This window comes from Poeciliopsis prolifica, unplaced genomic scaffold (genome assembly GCF_027474105.1).
Source record: "Poeciliopsis prolifica strain line A6 unplaced genomic scaffold, Auburn_PproV2 SCAFFOLD087, whole genome shotgun sequence".
Taxonomy (NCBI): Eukaryota; Metazoa; Chordata; class Actinopteri; order Cyprinodontiformes; family Poeciliidae; genus Poeciliopsis; species Poeciliopsis prolifica.
The window spans coordinates 1,058,038-1,082,733 of record NW_026562462.1 but is presented as its reverse complement, the minus strand read 5'-3'; the positions used below and the strand labels follow the sequence as shown (position 1 = coordinate 1,082,733).

The 24,696-nt window shown below is 37.7% G+C and overlaps 5 protein-coding genes across 5 annotated transcripts; 2 read left to right on the top strand and 3 right to left on the bottom strand.

Moving 5' to 3' along the window:
* Positions 1-1,056: 1,056 nt before the first annotated feature.
* On the top strand, positions 1,057-23,257 carry LOC129353275 (zinc finger protein 271-like). The gene is made up of 6 exons (XM_055022539.1): positions 1,057-1,400; positions 2,721-3,994; positions 6,373-6,925; positions 7,098-7,466; positions 20,469-20,603; positions 21,344-23,257. Exons 1-6 carry the CDS (start codon positions 1,355-1,357, stop codon positions 22,567-22,569), a joined length of 3,603 nt encoding a protein of 1,200 aa, XP_054878514.1. The 5' UTR covers positions 1,057-1,354; the 3' UTR covers positions 22,570-23,257.
* On the top strand, positions 4,993-9,219 carry LOC129353288 (zinc finger protein 84-like). The gene is made up of 3 exons (XM_055022565.1): positions 4,993-5,323; positions 6,017-6,925; positions 7,098-9,219. Exons 1-3 carry the CDS (start codon positions 5,299-5,301, stop codon positions 7,778-7,780), a joined length of 1,617 nt encoding a protein of 538 aa, XP_054878540.1. The 5' UTR covers positions 4,993-5,298; the 3' UTR covers positions 7,781-9,219.
* LOC129353291 (zinc finger protein OZF-like) lies at positions 9,561-12,244 on the bottom strand. Its single transcript, XM_055022568.1, has 2 exons — positions 11,893-12,244; positions 9,561-11,364 (listed from the first exon to the last, which is right to left on the bottom strand). The coding sequence occupies exons 1-2, from the start codon at positions 11,936-11,938 to the stop codon at positions 10,133-10,135; spliced, it is 1,278 nt and encodes a 425-aa protein (XP_054878543.1). The 5' UTR covers positions 11,939-12,244; the 3' UTR covers positions 9,561-10,132.
* LOC129353295 (gastrula zinc finger protein XlCGF52.1-like) lies at positions 12,734-15,791 on the bottom strand. The gene is made up of 2 exons (XM_055022573.1): positions 15,442-15,791; positions 12,734-14,973 (listed from the first exon to the last, which is right to left on the bottom strand). The coding sequence occupies exons 1-2, from the start codon at positions 15,512-15,514 to the stop codon at positions 13,808-13,810; spliced, it is 1,239 nt and encodes a 412-aa protein (XP_054878548.1). The 5' UTR covers positions 15,515-15,791; the 3' UTR covers positions 12,734-13,807.
* On the bottom strand, positions 17,025-19,968 carry LOC129353296 (zinc finger protein OZF-like). Its single transcript, XM_055022574.1, has 2 exons — positions 19,593-19,968; positions 17,025-18,380 (listed from the first exon to the last, which is right to left on the bottom strand). Exons 1-2 carry the CDS (start codon positions 19,636-19,638, stop codon positions 17,224-17,226), a joined length of 1,203 nt encoding a protein of 400 aa, XP_054878549.1. The 5' UTR covers positions 19,639-19,968; the 3' UTR covers positions 17,025-17,223.
* Positions 23,258-24,696: the final 1,439 nt, after the last annotated feature.

The window sequence follows — 24,696 nt, the reverse complement described above, 5'->3', positions numbered from 1 at the left end:
TTTCATACAATACAGATGCGATATTTTAAATACATCTGTAACACAGATATAACTTTAGTCAAATTTTTTAAAAAAACAGCAAATTAAAATCAAATAAGTCAAAACAATGATTGATAAAATAGGTTTAACTGAAATAAAATGTTCTACTAAAGGTAAATAAAAACAAAAACTGGTGCTTTACCGCCAACCTGTGGTTGCAGGCATACATTACATCGACTTGAAAGTACTCGTGTTTGGAAAGTGTTTATTCCAGATCCAGACAGATAAAATGGTAATGGCGAACCAACCAGACATTGTCGTAGTGGATAAACATCAGAGGAAAGCCGTTGTGGTAGATGTAGCAATACCAAGTGATTGCAACATCAGGAAAAAGGAGCACGAGAAACTGGAGAAATACCAGGGCCTCAGGGAGGAACTGGAGAGGGCCTGGAAGGTGAAGACCACAGTGGTGCCTGTGGTCATCGGGGCCCTCGGGGCAGTAACCCCCAAACTGGAGCAGTGGCTACAACAGATCCCAGGAACAACATCAGACATCTCAGTCCAGAAATGTGCAGTCCTTGGCACAGCCAAGATACTGCGCAGAACCCTCAAGCTCCCAGGCCTCTGGTAGAGGACCCGAGCTCAGAGGATAAGAACCACCCGCAGTGGGTGAGAAGGGAATTTTTTATATGTACACCTGTGTGTGTATATAGTTACTTTAACTTAATTCCCTAATTAGAAAACATTCTATAGATTGATGACATAGATATTGATGTTTTTAAGCCTTTACTTCTTTAAATGTAAGTAAAAAAATATATTTTTAGAGAAATGTGGCCTTAATAAAACATATAACCGAGTAAAGGTTATTTTCAAAATTAATTTTTAGTTTGACAAATGAGCCTCATATAATTGTAGATTATAATTTATTAAATAAGACTTAGAGAATGTTTACTTTGTCTCATTACATTTTCTTTAAACTTGCCCAAACTCTTATATTCTGACATAAATCTGTCATAGGTTCGTATTTATTCGCAACCTTTATTTTGAAGCGCTAAGTCACTACCGGAAGTTGCAGAAGCTATGTAAACAATGTGCAGCTAATTTAGCGTCTCTCGTGAATCGGGGTTGGACCAATCGTCGGAATAGCCTAACTATGCCTTGTTTATCTTATTTACTTTTTCATCTTCTCTGTGAAGTTTTGTTTGAGCTGAATTTTCCTCCCGGAAATAACGGAAACGTCGAGTGTTAGCTTAGCCTGTTAGCTTGACACAGACAGTGTTACAGAACAGACCGTTTCTGAATGAGTTTACGGAGATAATAGTTCCTGCTGTGATTATTTGAAAACGTCAGCTTCGGAAAAATACGACAAGCAGAGATGGAGGAAACGACACAGAGTGAGCAGATGCACTCTGACTGTGATGGTGATTATCTTCTACGGCTCTTTGAACGTTTGCACGCCACCAATGTAAACAGTACAAATAGAAAAGATGATAACCTACATCTGGATGCATAAATGAAATAAAGTAATAACACTTTGATTTACAAATGTGTGCATCCAGTTTGATGAGGCATTAAAAATGACTAAATCAGATTTAGATCCTATTTTAAAGCATTACTATCACTAGAAAAAAAAAACAATCTCACATTTTTACATTGACTTGGTTTCTAAAATGAATCAAAATCAGTGATTTACTTGGAGCCTATTATCAAAGAAATGTACTAATATTATTGACAGATTTAATGTTGGAATGACCCAGAAGTCTCCCAAAACATAAATGGCGGGAGCATAATATAATGTCAAAAAACAATAATAATAATCTTTGACCATTTTTAAGCCCAACTGCTTCTGAATAAACAAATAAAACATAATACCACAAATCTATTTTATTAGTGTAAAAAAGTTAATTAAAGCTGCAGCATGTAATATTTTTTTATATATTTGTCACCATGGCATGACAGTATGACATGAGATAGATAATAAATTGCTTTCTGAGCATCTATTGCTATCTGAAGAAATCCAACACTCCTGACCAAAAACCACCAATCAAAATCAGGAGGAGGGACTTAGTCCTGTCAATCAAGCTCATGTACTTGGTGCTCAATCTACTAATGGTGGAGAAACAACTTACAGTTTCAGAAAAAAACTGCTATTATCAGTGGCTATGTTAACTAGCCTTAATAGTCATGACAGTCTGTACAGACTCAGGCAGAGTGCAAGGGAGAGGAAGATTAGCAGCACCACACAGGTGATGATTGACAGCACTAAGACCCTCCTCCTGGTTCTGATTGGTCGTTTCTAGAAAGCAAAGACAAATTTTTCAACAGATATGCCTTGTTTACATTTTTTTGTTTTGTTTTGTTTTTATGTTTTTTCTTTTTTATGTATTTTTTCATGCTCACTGTCCTTTTGGATGGGCTTTTTATTGTATTGCAGTTTCACCTCTTCTTCCAAGATGAATTTCTCCTATGGGAGACTAATAAATCATCTTATCTTATATGTTAAAAATATTTTTTATAAAAGTTACACTCTGCAGCTTTAACTGCATTTACCTTTGCGAGAAGTGACCAGGATATTGCTATTATCATACTGCATTGAAACCAATGGTGACATATTGACGGTTTGACCAGTAATATAATTAACCATGATGGAACAAAAGCTCCTCTTCAGAACTTCAAACCTATGTTAGTTGTGGAATCAGAGGTTGAGAGCTGTTTCCTGTTACTTGTTTTGTTTCTTGCAGACGTCCAGAAGGTGGTGGTGATCAAAGAGGAGCTTCCTGCTGAGGAGGAGATCTGGAGTCCCCGACTGGATCAGGAGGAAAAGAACCCTCTGCAGATTAAAGAGGAGCAGGAGCAGAATGAGATAATAAAGTTTATATTCAATCCTCTCACTGTGAAGAGTGAAGATGAAGAAAAACCTCCGCTCTTAGATCTTCATCACATCCAAACTGAGGGGAACAGAGACTCTGTTGGACCAAAACCAGAACAATATGTAGAATCAGATGTTGAAGATAAAAGTGTTGGTTCATCTTCAGATTCCTCAGAGATGGACGTCAGTGATGAAAATGGGGAGGAGATCAGTGAAAGTAAGGCAGGTTTTGGATCTGGGAAAATTAAAAAAGTTCTTGTTGGTGAAAGAGGTTTCAGTCCTGGTCCTCTGGAGAGTGAAGATGTTGAAGAGAAAGCTCAGCTTCATCATGGCAAAACCAAGAACAGAGACTTTGTGGAACCAGATGAATGTTTAGAATCAGATCCTGCAGACAAAACTTCTGATTCAGAGACTGACGTTAGTGATGGAAAGTGGGAGGAGAGTGTTCAAACACAATTAGTGACCAATAGTGAGTCCTCTGGTGGTTTCAGCTGCTCTGAGTGTAGTAAAACCTTCACTCGCAGACGGTATTTATCAGAACACCAGAGAATCCACACAGGAGTGAAACCCTTCAGCTGCTCCGTCTGCAGCAGAGCTTTCAGATGGAAAAACGGATTAGTGCGACACATGAAATCCCACAGTGGAGAAAAACCTTTTAGCTGCTCAGACTGTGACAAAACTTTTTCTTCTAAGAAGAATTTGATGGAACACACAAAGGTTCACTCAGGGGAAAAACCTTACACTTGTTCCATCTGTAACACATCTTTTAAGAGAGCACACACCTTGAAAGACCACATCAGAACACACACTGGAGAGAGACCCCATAAGTGCTCGATCTGCAACCAAAGCTTTCGGTACCGGTCCTATCTAGTTGTTCATATAAGAGCTCACGCAGAAGAGAAACCGTTCAGCTGTCCCACCTGTAAAGCAACGTTCAAACGGAAACTCACTTTAGAGGAGCACATCAGAACCCACACTGGAGAGAAACCGTACAGCTGTTCACTGTGCAGTAAAAGCTACGTTCGCTATATAAGCCTTTCTCGCCACATGAGGTGTCACACAGGAGAGAAACCATACAGCTGCTCCACCTGTCAGGCCACATTCAGGTGGAGACATGCCTTTGTGAATCACACAAAGATCCATCCTGCGATATAACCTCTCAGCTGCAAAGCGTCAGTCGGTCTCTGACATTGGAAATGAGAAAAACAAAGAACACCTTTCAACTGGTCTGTTAGCAAAACAGCTTTTTAAATAACCTGACGTCTATAGGCAACATTGAAAGTAAATATGAAGAGAAGTTGTTCAATTGTAAAAAATTTTGTGCATAAATCTAGTTATTAAAATTTTGTTGTATTTGCAATGAATTAAATTGTTCTGGACTGAATGTAACTCTTAAAATTGTTGTGATTTGGAGCCATTTAAAAAAAACGGAAATTTACTCACTGTTCTGCAGCTAAAGAAAATCTGCTGAGATGTTTGGAGATCTTCCAGGGTTCAAGCTCATATTAATTCTTGTTATTAAAAATCAATAATGCAGAAAGGAAAATCACCTCTGCTATATGTGTCATGTCTGATTTAGTTGTATATATTAATATATAGCCTACAATAAACATTTGTGTTCTGAATCTCATATTTGACTTTAAAAAACATGAAACGTTCAGATTTGAAGTCTTCAAGGCACAGTCAAAATATTTCTATCAATGAAGTTCCAGTAGCAAATGGCTGAAGGTCACAGGGTGAAATTTCTTTACAGGATTCAAATTCAACAGCTTCCCAGCCTGTTGAATTTATTGAATTTATATGTATATTTATATATACATATGTGTGTGTTATTATGTATTATTCTTTTCTTTATTGTTATTATTGGAATTATTGTGTGCCATCCTAAAATATTGACCCATTTGTCCAACCCTTGTAAATGTTCTGGAGGCGCTACTGTTTACAGCCAATAAAAATACAGCCCTTAAAATTATAACTATACGTCATAAAAAATATTTTAATAGATGTGGGCTAAATTAAAAGTACCGTTTATAAGTTATTGTTGGAAAGACCCTTTTAATCTGACGCAGGCCGTTATCAGCGCACATACCGTTGACGCGCAAGCTTTTATTTTGAAGGACTCAATCACTTCCGGAAGTGACGGTGCTCTGCAAACAAATTGGAGCTAATTCATTAAGTCTTGCTAATCGGTGTTGAACAACCTTTTTTGCGTGTCCGAAAATATACTAATCATGTGTTTGTGTTGTTTTTATCCTCTTCGCGAAGTTTAGTTGTATCTTATTTATTTTCTCCCGGAAGCAGCAGAAGCGCGTAGTTAGCCTAGCCTAGCCTGCTAGCTGTAAACAGTGAGTCAGACACATTGATGAAGAACAGATCGTTTTTCTGATGGAGGTTTGGGAGAGAAAAGGTCTCAGAAAGTCTCAGCGTCGGAGAAAAGACAATTAACAGAAATGGAGGAACCGACGCGCCGTGATGGTAATAATATCACACACGTCTCTGGAAATACTAGAAAATTACACTAACTTGACTAACAATACTTGTAGATTTTTGAAATGATCGTCAGGCGATTCGTGTAGTTAAAATAATAATAAAAAAGAACTTCAGCATTTTTTAAAATCTGGGATCTTAATGTAAAAAATAGCTTTTGTAATCATACTGAACACTAAAAGCGGTTTAAAGAGCCACATTCACCCAGATTCACCCCCAAAACTGCACCAATATTGACAGGCTGATGCCAGCAGGTTCCCTTTTTCTAATGTAAATATCTTTTATTCACCCACCAGTGGCGACATTCAGGTGCAACAGAAGCCAGTCAGAATAAGATACATGTTTTTACACAAAGGTAAAAAAAGAGAGAAAGAATAAGTAAGGACAAATTTACAAAATCAGACAAATAAAAAGGCACAGCTATAAAGTTAAGATTATGCATCCTATTATTGTTTTTAAAATTCAACATAAAATAACTTAATGTCATTCATTCATATGATGACTGCATGTAACAGCAACAATGTTACAGAAGACACAACTGAATGACATCCATCCGTCGTTCATGTGTATTTTTTTCACTTGTAAAATAGTGGATATATATTTTTGCCAAATAACTACAAACTGATTGCTGCGCCTTTAGGTCTACTTCCTTTAACCTTTCATTGTTTGTGTTTCCCACAGACGTCCAGCAGAGTGACCCACAGATTAAAGAGGAACAGGATGAGGCTGAGGTCACAGAGTTTGTATTTAACCCTGTCGAAAATGAAGATGAGGAAGACTTTTCTCAGTCTTTGGAGCTTCATCACATCCAGTCTGAGAACAGGAATCCTGTTGGACCAGAATCGCTCTCATTTAAACCTCCAGAGGCTTCAGAACCTTGTAGAGAGCGCGGTGGGCCTTCATTAGGTAATATGAGTGCGAAAAAGTTCTACAGCTGCTCTGAATGTGGGAAAACCTTCAACAGCCGACCATGTCTGGTAAGACACAACAGAAGCCACTCTGAAGAAAAACCCTTCAGTTGCTCTTTCTGTGACCAGAGGTTCAGCAGGAGGGAAAACGTAACTCGTCACATGAGGTGTCACACCGAGGAAAAACCTTTTGGCTGCTTGGTTTGTGAACAAAAGTTCAGCCGAAAGGAGAGTCTGACGTATCACATGAGCTACCACACTAAAGAAAAACCTCACAGCTGTTCCATCTGTAGCAAAGCTTTCACTTCAAAACGAAATCTAATGGCGCACGGGAGAGTCCACACCGATGAAAGGCCGTTCAGCTGCTCTTTCTGCAAGGCCACTTTCAAGCGAAAATATACGCTTGTGGAGCACACTAGGAGCCACACCGGACAGAAACCATACCAATGCTCAATGTGTGGCCAGAGCTTCAGTCATGGCATCAGCCTGACCCGTCACATGAGGTGTCACACAGGACAGAAACCCTACAGTTGTCCCATCTGTAAGGCTGCTTTCAAACTGAAGAACGCCTTGATGGAGCACACCAGGATTCACACGGGAGAGAAACCATTCAACTGCACCATCTGTAAGGCTGCATTCAGGAGGAACCAGGACGTTGTGAAGCACACCAAGATCCATGCAGGTTTTTCTATCTCTCTTTCTTCTTTTCACTCGTTCTTTCTGCCTTTCTTTTTTTCCTTTTTCTTGCAATACATTCTGTTGTCAATGTATATTCATTAAAAAAAAATAAATGTGTTGTTAAAATTAAAAATAAACTCTTCCATTTTCTTCTTTTCTTTTTCTTGTTTCTGCAGGTGTCCAGCAGTTGTTGGTGATTAAAGTGGAGCCTTCACATCAGGAGAGCAGCTCTAGTCCCAAAGTGGTCCAGGAGCAGCCTAACCCTCCACAGATTAAGGAGGAAGAAGAGGAGACTGAGATTACAGAGCTCAGATTACCTGCCATCCCGATGAAGAGCAGAGATGTTCAAAACAAATCTCTGTCGTCACAAATTCATCTCAGCCAAGCTGAGGAGAGCAGAGACTCTGAGAACCTGAAGCCAAGTCTGGATGAGCATTTACAGTCATCCTTCGACAAAGAGTCGGGTTTAGACTCTCTGCAGAACAGCCCCGTTAGCGTAACTGCCTGCAAGAGCGGCAAGAAGCTCCACAGCTGCTCCGAGTGCAGTAAAACTTTTAACCACCGGGCAGATCTGTTGAGACACAACCGAGTCCACACAGGAGAGCGACCATTCAAATGTTCAGTTTGTAATGCAGCGTTTAGAAGAAAATACACGCTAGCAGAACACATGAGGACACACACTGGAGAGAAACCCTACAGCTGCTCTCTATGTGAGCAAAGCTTTGGCCGTAAGTCCAGTCTCACCTGCCACCTGAGCTGTCACAGTGCAGACAAACTTCTCCAATGTTTGCTTTGTAAGGCCAAGTTTAGGGATAAACAAGATCTTATTGAACATACAAAAACCCACACAGCTACATAACTGTTGGGCTGTACAGCCTGGGGTCAAAGGTTCACAATTTCAATTTTGTTTGAAAAAAACACAAGAGGCAAAGATGAACAGTTATCACAAGGATTCTGATTTATCAACAATAAATTAATTTATTATGAATAAAAACTTCAAACCCATATTCACTCTTGGTTTTATAACAGCAGAAACTGAATCAGTATTTATGAAAATAACTTCTACTGCAATTATTGTGTTGTAATTATTGCACAAATGTATACAACTGTTGCGCTACATGTTAAAAAATCCATCTTTCTGGATTAAAATGTTTTCTTTTTCTTGCATTGGTGAGATTTAATGATGTAATGTTAAATATTTGTTTTCACGGGATGTATGCAGAAAATCAACATAATTAGAAATAAATATGGAAGAGGATTAAGGTTTGTGAAATTAGCTTTTTCCACAGAATTTACTTATTTGTTCTTAAAACTGACTTTTTTCTTACAATTGCAACTTTTGTAAGAATTTTGACTATTAATTTGGACTTTTTTCTATATGACTTTCTTAGAACTTTTAGTTCTTAGAATTCTATTTATTGGAAAACTTTACTTATAATTATAATACTTAAACTTTTTTCCATAGAATTCTGACATTTTTTCTTAAAATTTTTACTTTTTTAAATTTTGACTTCAGAAACGTGAGTTGTGTCAAAAATGTCAGATTCAGGTGATTTTGTTTTTGTGTGTCAGAGGAAGTCAGAATTCTGAGGAAACAATTTTTATTTATTTTTGTTTCAGTGACCGTAATCCTCTTGCATAAAGACTTGGAAACATCAGTCGATGTGCAATCTAAATTATGTTTCACTGATAAAGGAACTTTTCAATGATTTCCTAATATATTGATATATATTTTTACTTATGTTGGCAGGGACCTGACTTGAGCATTGTAAGTTTCCTCAGGTTGAGAAATGTTTTATTTTTTTTACTTTATTTAGTTTTCAACCAAATTTAAAAAGAATCTTAATATATCTTTGGTACTTTTTAAGTACCTCTGTCCACTTCACCACTTACACAATTGGTTGCACTGAATTCTTAAAGCAAGAAGGTTGTGGGTTCAATTCCCAGTCCAAGGTATTTCTCCATGGAGTTAGCAGGTTGTCTTTGATTTTTCTAAATTCTCCTTAGGCCTGTGCATGAGTCGATCAAAAATTAAAAACCAAATGAGAATAGTGAAAAATTGTAGCATTTGCATGTTTTCGATCAGATATTTGTCTAGATGTAAAAAAGAAATATATATAGATATATATAAAATATCTAGTCAGCAGGGATGTAATGGTGTGTATTTTTCATGTAGTTAAAATAATTCTCACATCAGTAAAATGGGTTCAGATGTTTTTATTGCCATGTCTTAAGTGTCATCAATAGTCCAGTTAAAGTTACACTGGATCACCATGAATTATATTTACTGGAAAAATGTTGAGGTGCAGCTCATTTAGAATAATCATCAAAAAGTTTTTCAGTAAAACAATTCAAAAAGGAAAGAGTGATGTTTATATTTATGAATGGTGATGATTAATACTTAGAGCTAATAAACCCCTCAAAAATCATCTTCTCCAATTTAAAATATTCCAAATGAAAAAAATATTAACAAAAATCCATGAATGGTCGAAACATTCACGGAAAAAGCTGCTGACTTGACAGTTTTCCAGCTGAGTGTCAATAGTTTCTTTTCCATTAACTATGAAATTGAAGTTATGCAAAATAAATGTACTTAATGGAAACTCACCAATTTTGGAAAAAAACATTTTTCAATAAAGTTTTTTTGGACGTATCAAAATTCATGTATTTCACAAAACTGCAGTGGAAACACTTTTCTTCCACATCATATGAATCATGTGATTAAATTCCTTTTATTTATTGTAACTATTGTAACTTTCAATTTGATATTTCTCTTCTCGAGGTTGCTGGTTCTAACTCAGAAGCTTAGCTGCAAACAAACAGAAAAGTTAACAGCTAAACTGAAAACAGGATAAAAAGAAACTCAATTTTAGCTTTAGGCGTTAGATACTTACAGTTAGTAACTGGGATTTAAGTTTATTTGAGCCTCTTGAAAATAATTTTTGATATTCTGAAGAGCTGAATCTTTCTCAGTTTTGTAGGAACCATTAACCACCCTAGATTCACACCAACAAGCTGATGCAGCTTCTGAGTCAATCACTGTGAGCAAACATGCAGCACAGAGTTACTCTTTTCTTAAAAAATGAAAACATCTAGTGACTGTGTGTGTGCTTGTGTGACTTATGGGTTTCTCAAACTGCAGAATAAAATGTCAATTACTTTTACTCAGACAAGGCACAAACTTCCAGTAAACCTGTATGCAGCTGAAAATTTATTTCCGTGTGTGGATTTTTTTGTGTCTCAGGAAAGTTTTTTCCCATTTGAACGTTTCCTTACAGATGGAGCAACTAAGAGGTTTTTCTCTTGAGTGACTTCTCATGTGGCGCCTCAGACTCACACAGTGCATGAAGCTCCTGCCACAGTCCGAGCAGCTGTAAGGTCTCTCTCTGGTGTGGGTCCTTGTGTGTTCTGTTAAGGTGTACCTCCTCTTAAAAGCTGCGTTACAGACAGAGCAGGTGTAAGGTTTGTCTTCTGCGTGATCTCTCATGTGAACGGTTAGATATGACCTGTGAGCAAAGCTTCGGCTGCAGATAGAGCAGCTGTATGGCCTCTCCTTCGTGTGGGTTCTGGTGTGTTCTGTTAACGTGTACCTCCTTTTAAAAGCTGCATTACAGATGGAACATCTAAATGGTTTCTCCTCTGTGTGGATCCTGGTGTGTTCCATTAAAGTTACTTCCAAAGTAAAGGATTTGTCGCAGAAAGAGCAGCTGTAGGGTTTTTTTTCAGTGTGACGTCTCATGTGGTAAGTTACGCTTTCCTTCCTTTTGAATGTTTTCCCGCAAACAGAGCAGCTAAAAGGCTTTTCTGCAGAGTGCCGCCTCATATGGGAGGTGACGTCTTCCTTTCTTCTGAACATCTGACCGCAGACAGAGCAGCTAAAAGGTTTCTCTTCACTGTGCAGGCTCATGTGCTGGACTAATCCGTGTTTCCATGTAAAAGCTTTGTTGCAGATGGAGCAGCTGAACGGTTTCTCTCCTGTGTGGATTCTGTTGTGTCTTATTAAATATGATCTGCTGTTAAATGTTTTTTTACACTCAGCGCAACTGTGCAACTTTTCTCCCGCATCACATATCATATTAACTTCAGAGACTTTCCTTTTTCTCACAGAGTCCAAACCTGACTGAGATTCATTGTTATCCCAGTCCCCATCACTGACATCCGTCTCTGAACCAGAAGTTTTATATTTACTGTCTGATTCAAAACATTCATCTAGTTCTGGTCCAACAGAGTTCTCTGTGGGTTTGTTGTGAAGATGCTCTGAGAGCTGAGGTTTCTCCTCATCATCCTCACTCTTCATTGAAACAGGATCAAATATAAACTCAGTGATCTCATTCTCCTCCTGCTCCACTTTGATCTGGGGAGGCTTCTGGTCCTTCTGGTCTGGACTTTCACTCCAATTATCAGTAGGAAGTTCCTCTTTGATCACCACCAGCTGCTGGACGTCTACAGGAAAAAGAAGCAAGACCAAAGACAAAAAAAAAAAAAAAAAAAACTGTCTTAATGTCAATCATATTCATGTAATTACACAATTAATCCAACTTTACAGCTTCAAATGAAAAAGCAATAGCTGTTTAATTTTAAAGTCTTGATGGAGAAATAACATCAATAAAATAACATTGAGATTAAAACATCTATTTCATTCCTTAAGTGCCTCATGGGTCTAATTTGCACCATGCCTAAATTTACACATTGTTCAAATTGTTAACCTTTGATTAATTTAACATTTGACAGACAGAAAAACAAAATAACACTTTTAAATAATTGGATATAAATCCATGTATTATTTCAAGCAGAAGCAAAAGGTGTTGGGCTTAAAAAGTATTATGTTTCAAGTACATCTAACTAATTACAATCCACACTTGAATTTATACATATATAATTAATTCGCATCTTTTTATATTTGTAATGAAACTACAATTGATCTTTAGAACAATATGCATTTATAGATCTACATAAAATAATAATAATTACCTTTAAATTTTGATTCTTTCTGGTCACTCAGTGCTGCTTCCTCCATCTCTGTTGTCTTTTCTTTAACCGGTGAGGTTTTCACACAGCCACAGCAGAAGCTGTTCTCTCATTAACCTCCATCATGAAGTCTCTGACTCGATGCTAACGGGCTGCTTTCAGCTAACAAGCTAAGCTAACACTTCGGTTGCTTCCGGAAGGAAATTCAGATAAAATAATAATTTCAAGAGGATAAACCTGCTCTTCGGCTTCTAAGGCATGTTTATAAAATAAAAGGAAGCGCGATACGTCATGGAAATTTACATTAAATAAACCAAAACCCTGTTTTTGTTCGCACAGCCTTCAGTGTTACTGCTAGCGAAAAGCAACTTCCGTTTGTGCTGAGGTCGTTTCAAAATAAAAGCGCGAAGTGAATATTAAATATCAGTTTCTCTGACTTTTCTTAGTAATTTTTTACTTTATATTGATAATTAAGTCAATGAAAGATGGAAAATTGTAACTATAAATATGATTAATATTTATCTTTATTTTGCAGTAAGTTTTTTGATCTCTGGTGAATTTACTGTGTTTTCTGAGCCACAAAACTTGTTTTACCAAAATCACATGCAAAAAATCTCTGCACAGAAAAAGAGCATTTTTAAATGATACCACAACTCGTTCCAATAACGTTTAACTTTTATTAAACTATCTAATATTATTTTAATTTGATTTCAACGTATACATTTCTAGAGCTGTAAACAAAAATTTCTGCACTGTACCGTTGTATGAATTGCTGCATTTTGATTCAAAATGTGTTAAATGTGTTTATATTAAATAATTTTACAGACATAAATCACTCATGGGCATCAGTCATGCAGCAGAGTTTATTTAATTTTACACATCAATTAAAATCCAAACAGAAAAAATTGTTACACTTTGCTAAAAAATATTTATACCCTTGAATTTTTCACATTTTTGTCACTTTGAAACCACAATCATCTCAGTTTTTTCTTGTATTATCGTGAAACAATAAAGCTTGGACAGAGAACCTCAATCTTCCCCACACATCCTCAGTTAATGCTATGTCTGAATTTTCACAGGGACACTTTGAAACATTACAACAATTTAAAGCCTTTACAACTCCAGCCTTTGTGTTTTGCTGTCCTGCAAGTTTTTGGTTACATTTCTGCAACAACACCACTGAATCAAAAAGCTAACCGTGCACCGTTAGCAATTTTGTTGCTACATTTAGCTACATTTCAGACAACAAAAATTGGCATCAGCTAAATTTGGTGATCAGCCATAAAACCGCCTATTTACTATGAGGCTCGTCTGTCAGATTAAAGTGTGCTTTGAAAATGATCTTTAATCCGGAATTAAACATAATTTTTTTTTTTTTTACAACATTTCTGTTTTAAAAGTGTTTTTTGTTGATTTAATATAGTATTTTAATCTGAAATGCTGCATTTCATTATCTTAAAGTTAAAATTAATTCCAATTAAGGAATAAAAGCTTAAAAGCTAATTACACACAAACATCTGTTTGTGTGTAATTAATTTATATAATGTGTTTCACTTAAAGTTAAGTCACTGAAATTAATTTTTAAAATAATATTCAGATTTACTGAGCGATCCACCTCCATCCCAAACCCAGGTTTGGTCCATCCATCTTCCAAACATATGCTACAGATTTCATTCACCCCTAAAACCTAATCATTGCTTGTTCTGCCCACAGGAGCTATGAATACCATCAACCGATTGCAAAAACTGATAAAATGATCCTGAACAACAATCATTCTCCTCCACCACACCATTATTCACTACTTTTTGTTGGTTTAATGGAAACCCTGGACTGCTGTTTGTTGTTGTAGCATTAGAAAATGTGGGAAATTTTAATGGGTATGAATACATTGCAAAATGCTGCATCGCTACTTCACCGGTTATTCACCTGTGTGATTTTTCACGTGTTTTACACAAGCACTTTTCCATTTGAATGTTGCCTGACAGACGGAGCAGCTGAAAGGTTTTTCTTCTGTGTGACTTCTCATGTGGCGCTTCAGGCTGTTAGACTGACGGAAGCTTCGGCCGCAGACTGAACAGCTGAAAGGTTTCTCTCCGGTGTGAATTTTTTTGTGCTCTGTCAGATAGGCTTTTCTTTTAAAAGCAGTTTTACAGACAGAGCAGCTGAATGGTCTGTCTTCTGTGTGAAATCTTGTATGTTCCATCAAAGTTACTTTCAGAGTAAAGGCTTTGTTACAGACAGAACAGCTGTAGGGTTTCTCTGTAGTGTGATGCGTCATGTGATAGCTTAAACTTTCCTTCCTGCCAAACTTTTGTCCACAGATGGAGCAACTGAAGGGCTTTTCTTCAGTGTGACATCTCATGTGCCGAATGACATTTTCTTTCCTATTGAACTTTTTCCCACAAACAGAACAGCTGAAAGGTTTTTCTGATGAGTGACATCTCATGTGAGAAGTCACAGACTCCTTTCTCGAGAACCTTTGACCACAGACTGAGCAGCTGAAAGGTTTTTCTCCACTGTGCGTTCTCATATGTATAACCAAGCCTCGTTTCCATGTGAATGATTTGCTACAGATGGAACAGTTGAAGGGTTTCTCTCCTGTGTGGATTCTGTTGTGTCGTACCAAACATGATCTGCGTTTGAATGCTTTACTACATTCACCACAAATGTGAAGCTTCTCATCTCTCTCACAGTTTCCATCACCTACCGAAGATTTGTTGTTTCTCACAGAGTCTGAACCAGATTCAGCTTCACTGCTCTCCTCCCAGTTCCCATCACTGACATCTGTCTCTGAAGAACCCGATGCTTTGTCTTCCTCGTCAGTTTCCAAACATTCATCTGGTTCTGCTCCTGTATCGTCTCTGTTCAGCTCCATCTGGTCGTGATAAAGCTCTGAGAGCTGAGGTTTCTCTTCAACGTCTTCATTTTTTATAGATACAGGATCAAATATGAACTCTGTGACCTCATTCTCCACCTGCTCCTCTTTAATTCGTGGAGGCTTCTGGTCCTCCTGGTCTGGTGTGGGACTCCAGTTCTCCTCCTCAAGAGAAAGCTCTTCTTTAACCACCGTCAGCTGCTGGACATCTGCAGGAAACACACACAGCTTAAAAAATAGTTCCCATATTAAAAATTAAATCAGTCCTCTGGTGTGTTTCTCCTGTAGTATAAGTTTTGCTTTTCTTTTATTTCTCTATTTGGTTTTGAGTCTTTCAGGAGAAATTAGTTGCGGCTGACTTTGGGTCAAGGACACCCCTTTGCCATTTCATTGATGCATTTTTCTTCCTATTTCTATTTTAAACTTGTAAACAAACCCCGCAATCACTCAATCATACATATTGTTTATAAACAACAACAACATGTTTCAGAGGATAAGCAATTTTGTACAAAATATTTAATCCTGAAACAGTTCTTTATTATTGTTATTGGTATAAATTGAAAAGTATTGCTGCAAATTTGCCTAGTTTTCTTCTTCCTGATGTTTTCAGTTGGGTTTATTGTTGATGACCAAATATCAACACAATAACAGAGCTTTAGAAAAGGCTAATTAATTACCATGAAAGTCGGAGTCCATCCGCTCACTGTGTGTCGGTTCCTCCATAGTTTCACCCGGTCGCAGCAGAAACATTTCTCTCCTTTCTCTCCATCAGAAACGGTCTGTTTTCCACCAAAGCGTCTCTGAATCGCTGACTGTCTGTTTCCAGCTAACGGAAGATGCTAACGCTCAGAGCTTCTGTTGCTCCCGAGACGAAACCAAGACAAACAACAGCAAAATAATTTCTCCTCATAGGCCATAAAACCCCCTGTGGTTTCCACAGCACGTCTAAGAGATTCTAAAAGGTTGACAACACATGGAAATATAAACTGGGGAAAGAAAACAACACTTTTTTCGCACTAGCAACTGCTGCTAGGAGACAATAACTTCCGGTAGCGAGCGGGTCATGTTAGCCTTCAAAATAAAAGCTCGATCTGTATCCCGCCCGACGAAACCTAAAAGAAGATGCTTCAGTGTCTGTGTTGGTACATTTAACATTGAGCTGCAATTCTACACAGAAAAAGAAAATTATTTGATCACAATATTCAAAGTGATTTTAAATAAATTACATTTGAGTGAAAGAACACCAAAACCACCGTATGGTTGGATCGAAATTAATTCATAAAATGCTTAAGATACATAGTTGTCTTGTCATTCTTTAAGATCTATTTGACTGAAAATATCACAAAACCCCCCGAATAAGTTTTGGAGATGGTATCGTTCCAGCTTTGTTTTCTAGATGGAGTTACATTGACATCTAGTGGTCAAATAACCAAAGTAAATCTTTCGTCATCCTTAGGAGAATTGTATTTCTGTTGAAAATATAGAAAGGTTTACCTGTGCTAAGTTAAGATATATATATTGGTTTGATAATCTTTTTAATAGTTTTAATAATCTGTACCACAAAGTCTTTAAGAATATCTAGATCAGTTGCGCTCAAGTCCAGTCCTGGAGAGCCACCCTGCAACTTTCAGATGCGTCCCTGCTCCATCACACCTGAACAAAATGAGTGGCTGGTTGCAGGTCAGTTCAGAGCTGATCCTGATCTGTTAGAGTAAGGATGCATCTAAAAAAGGGAACATTTTAAAAGTGTCCAATTTAAATATGCTGAAAACATTATTTAATTACAAACTTCCAACTCTTGCAAGTTGTTTTTTTAGGACAAAAAGAACCTGCAATTAAACAGGAATCTGTTCTATTTTTTTAATAGTTTTGTTGCATTACATCATGTATTAATCTTGCCTGAAATTGTCAAACTCAGAGGCTGAGGCTATTGCTGCTGCAGAAAATATAATAGGTCTGCAGTTAAGGGGTTGGGCAGGAGTATTAATTAGATCAGAGGTTCCCAAAGATTTTCTTCTGCTGGTGTTTTGCTTTAGGAACCAATATTGAATGCTAAAATAATTTCAGAATGAAGCAAGAAATGTACAATAATTAAAATCTACAACAAAAATGTATGATTTTAACTCAAAATAAAAACAAATCTTAGTTACACAAACATTTAACAATTGGATAGATCAAAAACTGATACAATAATTTATTTGTTTTTTAATTATTTATTACAATTTCAATTCAAATTAATACATATATAAATACTCACCAAACTTAATTGACTGGCACACATGAAGAAGTTTTAACTAGTTTATTTTTTGCTTGTTCTTTTGATAAAAATGACATAATTTTTCCTGTGGTATTTCCATATTTAAATACGGCAGATTCAATGTGAGCTCATCTCCCATAGAAAACATGACCAGACTATGTCTAACCTCCGTGGATATTTAGTCTGTTCACAGGATTGAAAATTATTCACTACAGTGTATTTTTGTGTGCGTCAGAAAAGTTTGTTTCCATTTGAACGTCTTATTGCAGGTGGAGCAGCTATAAGGTTTTTCTCCTGTGTGACCCCTCATATGACGAGTTAGACTGATAAGTTGAACAAAACTTTGTCCACAAACAGAGCAACTGTAAGGTCTCTCTCCAGTGTGGGTTTTTGTGTGTTCTGCTAAAGTATGTTTCCTTTTAAAAGCTGCACCACAGACAGAACAGCTGAACGGTCTTTCCTCTGAATGGGTTCTCGTGTGCTCCATTAAAGTTATTTTCAAAGTAAAAGCTTTGTTACAGACGGAGCAGCTGTATGGTTTTTCTTCAGTGTGATGAGTCATGTGATAGGTCAGACTTTCCTTCCTGCCAAACTCTTGCCCACAAACAGAGCAGCTGAAAGGTTTTTCTTCAGTGTGGCGTCTCATGTGCCGCGTCACACTTTCTCTCCGGCTGAACTTTTGTCCACAAATGGAGCAGGTGAAAGGTTTTTCTGTAGTATGACTTCTCATGTGAGAGGTGACATGTATCTTCCTTCCAAACTGCTGACCACATATGGAGCAGCTGAAGGGTTTTTCTCCACTATGCGTTCTCATGTGTTGAGCCAAGACGTGCTTCCAAGAAAAAGCTGCGTTGCAGATGGAGCAAATGAAAGGTTTCTCTCCTGTGTGAATTCTGCTGTGCCTCAAAACATCTGACTTTTGGTTAAAAGTTTTACCACATTCATTGCAGCTGTGTAGCTTCTTACCTGTGTCATACACAATATCAGTGACAGATAATACATTTATAACAGGGTCCAATCCTGGCCTAGCTCTATCGCGCTCCTCCCAGTTTCCATCACTGACATCTGTTTCTGAAGAACCTGAAGATTTGTCTTTATCATCTGATTCATTCCAACATCCGTCTGGTTCTGGTGAGTTTCTGATTCCCTCAGTATGACAGTCAGGAAGCTCTGAGAGTTGAGGTTTCTCTTCCTCATCGTCGCTTTTCACAGGGACAGTGTTGAATATGAACTCTATGATCTTCGTCTCTTCCTGTTCCTCTTTAATTTCAGTGCGGTTCTGGTTCTGGTCCGGTGAGGGAGTCCAGTTCTCCTCCTCAGCAGGAAGTTCCTCTTTCGTCAGCATCTGCTGCTGGATGTCTGCAGGAAACACAAATGGGTTAAACACACAGATCTCATCTGAAGTATCACATGCTGCGTTTTCTAGTTTTGGTGTCATCGCCTAAACAAGTTACAGGGATTTTATATTCTGCAATTCATCCTGGACAAGCTGAAGTCAAACATACATAAAGCATTCATTCTGTGCATAAACCTAAACATCTTTCCTTTCCAAGCTCAATCATTTAGCTCTCCAGCAGCAGGGCATCACTGTAAACTGATTCTGCACCAATAAAAAGCAAAACAACAAAGTCAGGTTACTCTGAAATTATAGGTCATTCAGAAAAAACTGACACAAAATGTAGTTTGGACCCAGGTTTTACTTATAAAAGTTTTGTGTTGTGTTTAATTGATAAACAAAGACAGAGTCAGACCTGTTTATAAGAATTACAATTTGAATTTAAATATTAAAACTAAACCAACAATCTAATACAAGAACTTCTTCATTTTAAAATACAATCCCTGCACATTTTTCTTTTAATTTGCCTCAACTTTGCATGCGCTGTTGCAGATTAACTAATGTTGGTCAGGTTGTTAATTTTGGGGGGAATTTTAGTTTTCATCCTATAATGTACCAATCATCTCAGATCATTTTGTAAAGATTTCAGATCAATGTTTGATTTTTTTGTGGTTTTGGAATCACATCTTTTCAGACTTTAATGTAAACAGAGGGAAATAAATTAGCTCAGAATTTAAGCTTTAAAAAGAGCAATTCAGTTTTCAACTCCATGTTGCCATCATTTAAACATTTTAATGAAATGAAGCTACGACTCTTTTTAACTTAACTTTTACCAACATGTTGTAGAGAGACCTTTGCAGGTGATTCATGCTAGAAACTCTTCCCATGTTTCTAGCATGAAGCTGAATTAAAACAAATACTCGACGTCAACAAGTACAGATTTTATCCTCCGAGAAATCATTACATCCTCGACATAAGTTGCATGATTTGAAAAAATTAAGTGTGGGGAAAAAACAAATAAGAGAATCAGATCCTGGTTTCGTTTAATGTGGGTTTAGTTTGAACGCCTGAATAAAAATATAATCTTTAGATGCATAACATCTAATGTCTTGAAAAGGACGAACTATAGCAACAGAAAAACGCACAAAAATCGAACGAAGACATTTAGATTGTTAGAAAACAGCAACGAGGCTCGTTTATTGTTGTTTTATCACGATAGTGTTTCTGCCTGTTACCTTGAAACCGAGAGTCCATCTGCTCTCTGCGAGTCCCTTCCTCCATCTTTGTTTTCTGGTGTTTTCACACCAGCACCACAGAAGCCTTTCTCCCAGTAAACTCCACCAGATTTCCAGTCTGTCCTCCAAAGCGGCTCTCTCTTCCTCTGTGGGACTGTTTTGGTTCCAGCTAACAGGCTAAGCTAATACCCGAAGCTGCCGTTGTTTCCGGGAATAAACGCCCTTTTACCACTGAGAGAAAACCGCAAGAAGCGTTCTAGTTTGTACGGCATGTTTACAACACATAAAGGTGATTAAATCCACTCAGAAATGTCTAAACATAACGATAAACAAGAGTTTTACATGGATTCTAGCAGGAAGTCACATCCGCTGCTTCTTGTTTGTGCTTAATGGCGGATTGCAAACCGCCACCTATCGTCCCGGAGGACATACGACAGGATGTAACCTGCTCCACTATGTTCAAATTGTAAAAAATTCCAAAGGGAAATTTAATGTTTTTGTGAGTTTTTCTAATTAATCTATTTCTTCACTTGGCGATGGGCTTCCTGAAATAAATGGTTTTTAAATAATCTAATTTAATGAATAGGTCTGTGGATTTGAGGCTTTTATTTTGAAGGATGCATCGCGGTGCATCACCGGAAGTGGTTCACTCTAAGCAGCGAATTAACTGTCGCTCTGTTATCCGTTGGTTTTTCCAACATCCAGTCGTTGTTATCCCAGCGAGCAGGCATCTATAGAATCGTCTTTTGATTTTCACATTTTACTCAAATTGTTTTTAAAATATCTTTCCCTGATTCGGCGTCAGTTAGGCCGCGTAGCTGCCGAGGTTAGCTTGAGCGCCTGTTAGCTTGACGCAGTGAGGATGATGAAGGTAAATAACCGAATCGGATGGACGGACTGACGGGGAGCAGGCTGGCCGTGTCTCTGTGTTTGTGTTTGAGGCAGCAGCTAAAATGTCATCGCTGGAGGATCTGAGGTTAAAACCCTCCGATGAATCAACCAAAACTAACGGTAATCAGTTGTTTTAGTTGAAGGTAAATCACTTTCAGGTTGGATAATATAGGATGTAGTGGCATAAACCTGAGTTTTTATTTATGTTTGTTTCCAGAAGAAACATTAAACATATCAGTGTATTAAAAATGTGGGAATTTGACATAAATGTGACAAGGAATCATTCAGATATCTAATATCATTTTGGCAAAAATATAATTTTGCACACATGCACTGCCGTCCAAAAGTATTTGTGTCTTTAACCTTTCCAGTTTGTCAGCTGACAAGCTCTAACTTTAGTGTAGTTATTATGGTTTTTAATAAATAAACCAACAGAAACCAATGCATTCAAGGCAGGTAATTTACATTGTTGTCAAGAATTTTCAAAGATAAAAAATTATTACTGCTTTTAGTCTGTATGTGTATGGCTCTACCAGCTTTGCACATTGAGAAATCCCTCCTGGTTTCCCTTATTTACAAAAAATAAAAGGAAAAAGACAGAAATATCTGACTGTATGATTCCAAATAAATATATTGATTAGCTGGATGGACTAAAATGTGAATACTTTAGTAAGACACGAGCATAAAAGAGATCAAGTTTCAATTCAGGATGTTTACATTTACAATATTGAATTGATATACATATTTAATATGTGCTTTTCTCATTTTGATTCCACAGTGAGTGTTAAATAAGTTGTATTTAGACCAGGTGTATTTACTTAACGCTAAAGCTCTTTTGTGATTTGTTTTGTTTCCTGCAGACGTCCAGCAGCTGAAAGTAATCAAAGAGGAGCAAGCCCGCTGTCCCAAACTGGACCAGGATCACCAGAACCACCCACAGATTAAAGAAGAGCAGGAGGAAGTTGAAATTTTTGAGTTCAAATTTAGTAACATCAAGAGTGAAGAGGATGAAGAGAAATCTCAGTCTACAAAGCTTCATCAAACCCTGACTGAAGAGAATGGAGACTTTATGGGACCAGAACCAGATGAATGTTCAGAATCAGATCATGAAGAAAAAAGTTCTGGTTCTTCAGAGACTGATATCAGCGATGGAAACTGGGAGGAGAGCAGTGAACCACAGCCAAGTTTGAAATCAGGTGATATAATCTGTGACATAGAGTATAAACTACACACCTGCAGTGATTGCGGGAAAGCGTTCAGTCGCAGGGAACGTCTGTTGAGACACAGAAAAGTCCACACAGGAGGGAGACCCTTCAGCTGCTCTTTTTGTGATGCAACTTTTAAAAGAAAGTATACTTTAGAGCAACACCTGAGAACTCACACAGGCGAGAAACCATTCAGCTGCTCCATCTGTGGCCAAAGCTACCGACACAGTGTGGGACTGAGCCGTCACATGAGGAGCCACACAGGGGAAAAACCGTACACCTGCTCCTTCTGTAAGGCCACCTTCAGATGGAAAAACACTTTCCTGGAGCACACGAGGATCCACACGGGGGAAAAACCCTTCAGCTGTGCTGTCTGTAACGCAACGTTCACATGGAAAAATTCCTATGTGGAACACATGAGAATTCATACGGGAGAAAGACCCTACGGCTGCACCCTGTGTGATGCATCCTTCAAAAGAAAATATACTCTAAAGCAGCACATGAGAACCCACACGGGTGAGAAACCTTTCATCTGCTCCATCTGCAGCCAGAGTTATCGACACAATGTGGGTTTGAACCGTCATATGAGGAGTCACACAGGGGAGAAAGCTTACACCTGCACCGTGTGCAAGGCTGCTTTTAAATGGAAGAACGCTTTGATGGAGCACACAAGAATCCACACAGGAGAAAAACCTTTCAGCTGCTCTGTCTGTGCAGCAGCTTTTAGGAGGAAACAGGATTTTCTGAAGCACACAAGAGTTCACAGCGGAGAAAAAGCCTTTAGTTGTTCCGTTTGCGGTCAAGGATTCAGCAAAATCTTATATTTAAATTCTCACATGAGAATTCATGAAGGACAGGAACCGTTGTGCTCTGCTGTCTGATGACTAAAAAATCACCTTAAATGTGTTCGCAGCAGCAGATGAGACTATTTAAAAGGTAAAAAAAAAAAACCTCTAAAATGTTGCTTCAACATTGTAGAAAGAAGCAAAACCCCTGGCTGTGGGGATTTTACTAAAGTGGCCTGGATTTATTGATGTTCATAAAAAAGTTTTTAAAAAATCACATTTTCTTGGTATTTGGACGTAGTGACTTTAAAAAAAAAAGAAATCTCAATCAGGGATATGATTGAGATTTCAGCTATGGTACTTTTTAACACCCTTATCACATAATTAAATTGTTAACTGGACTATGTAGAACTGGAAGATGACAGATGTTCCCTGAACATGGATACTAAACACAGAAATTAGGATGCAATTCCTTCTTGTGAAAGTTTTTCTCATTCAGTTTCAGTTCAGTTTCTCTCCATCCTAATTTGTCAAATTAGAATAAAAAGTTATTTTAGACTAAAGCATGATTCTATAAGCTGCACTGAATTATGAGCTTTATTGGACTAAAATAAAGCTCATGATTCAGTGCATTGAATTGCACCAGATCATTGCCTTCTCTGTGTGAAATCACTAATGTGCTATTTGTTGAAGCATCGCATCGTTCCAAGTTCATCATGACTCAGTTTTAGTTCATGTGGAACACATTTCTAATGTGAAATAAACTTGAGCTGTACATTGCCAACATTTGAGTTAATGTAATGTTTTTAAGCTACTTTTAAGTCTTTTTAAGGAGATAAATTATTGACAAAAGCCACAACAAGAAGTCACCTTTGTAAGCTGCCTCAAAGCATGTAGAGGGCACAAGATTAAGGTGTTCTGGTCTTATTTTACCAGAACTTTTCTTTTGCCTGCAGTCAACAGTATGTGTGGAAGAAAACTAAGACGACTAATCTGAAAACGAAGATCCATGTGGTGGAAAATGGTGGTGGGATCAGTCCAGTCCTGAGGCAAGTAAGCAGGCTGTGGTAATGCTTTAAATCTAATGTTAGGAGACGTCTATTAGTCTGACTGAGCTGGACCTAGTCTGCAAACATCAACCCGCAAAACTCATTTCTTGATGACGAAGCTGGAATATATATATTAAGGGAAGGTAGTGAAACCTTTCACTCAGTGGAGCTGAAACAGTGATGTTTGCAGTAGTAACAAAGGGAGTGAAAACCTTTGAAATGCCCTGAATGTGTGAATGTGTGTCAGCATCGGCCTGCTTCTGTCTGCAGCTCTACCGGCGCTGCAGCTGCTGGATCCAGTAATTACTCCATCTTATCTTTGAGGGCTGTAAGCTGGGAGCTAAATGCCATCCTGTTCCTGATTCTGGCTGATAAATCGATGCCCGCCTGAACGACATGTTAAAGGTTTCCTTAATCAGACCTGGCCTGCTCTGATTGGACGATTCAGGTAATGGAAAGTCAGCAGGAGGTGAACATTTCTCACTAGACAGGAAGCAAAAAAACACAAAGAGGAAAATTCAAAGCAAGTTTATTCTAGCAACGTTAAAACAAAAAAACATAGAGTATTTTCATCTAGTTTCTTGTGCAAATATTTCAGTGCACTTGAAATACGACAACGCTAACTTTCTAGTGACTTTTCAGCAAAATATCTAAATAAAAAAGTTCTAGTTTCATTGGCAGATTATTTCACTTGTAATATGGAAAAATGTTTTGTTGTGAGTGGATTAATCTGCCAATGAAACTAGAACTTTTTCAGGAGTTATATGTTGCTGAAAAGTTGCATGTGAGTCAGTTTTGTCTTATTTCAAGTGCACTAAAATATTTGCACAAGAAACTAGATCAAAAATACTTTGGTAAGATTTTGTGTTTTGCAGTGAGAAACAACCATAGTTGGATTCCTTTCTAGTAAATGTTTTACTAGAAAGGAAAATAAAATGTACGCAACAGAAGCTTCATATTTCTCTCCTCTTGTCCCCAATATGTGAAGTGGAATGAATGGAAGCAGCTGAAAGTCCCACTTTTCTACATATTTCCAGTGGATGTTTAATGGCCGTCTCACACAACATCCAGTTTGTCATTTCAAGCTAATGCTACACATTAGCTTTTGGGAGAAGAGAAACTGATTAAACTTCCATCATCGATTTTAAAGCATCACTTCAGAAAAGGTTGACGG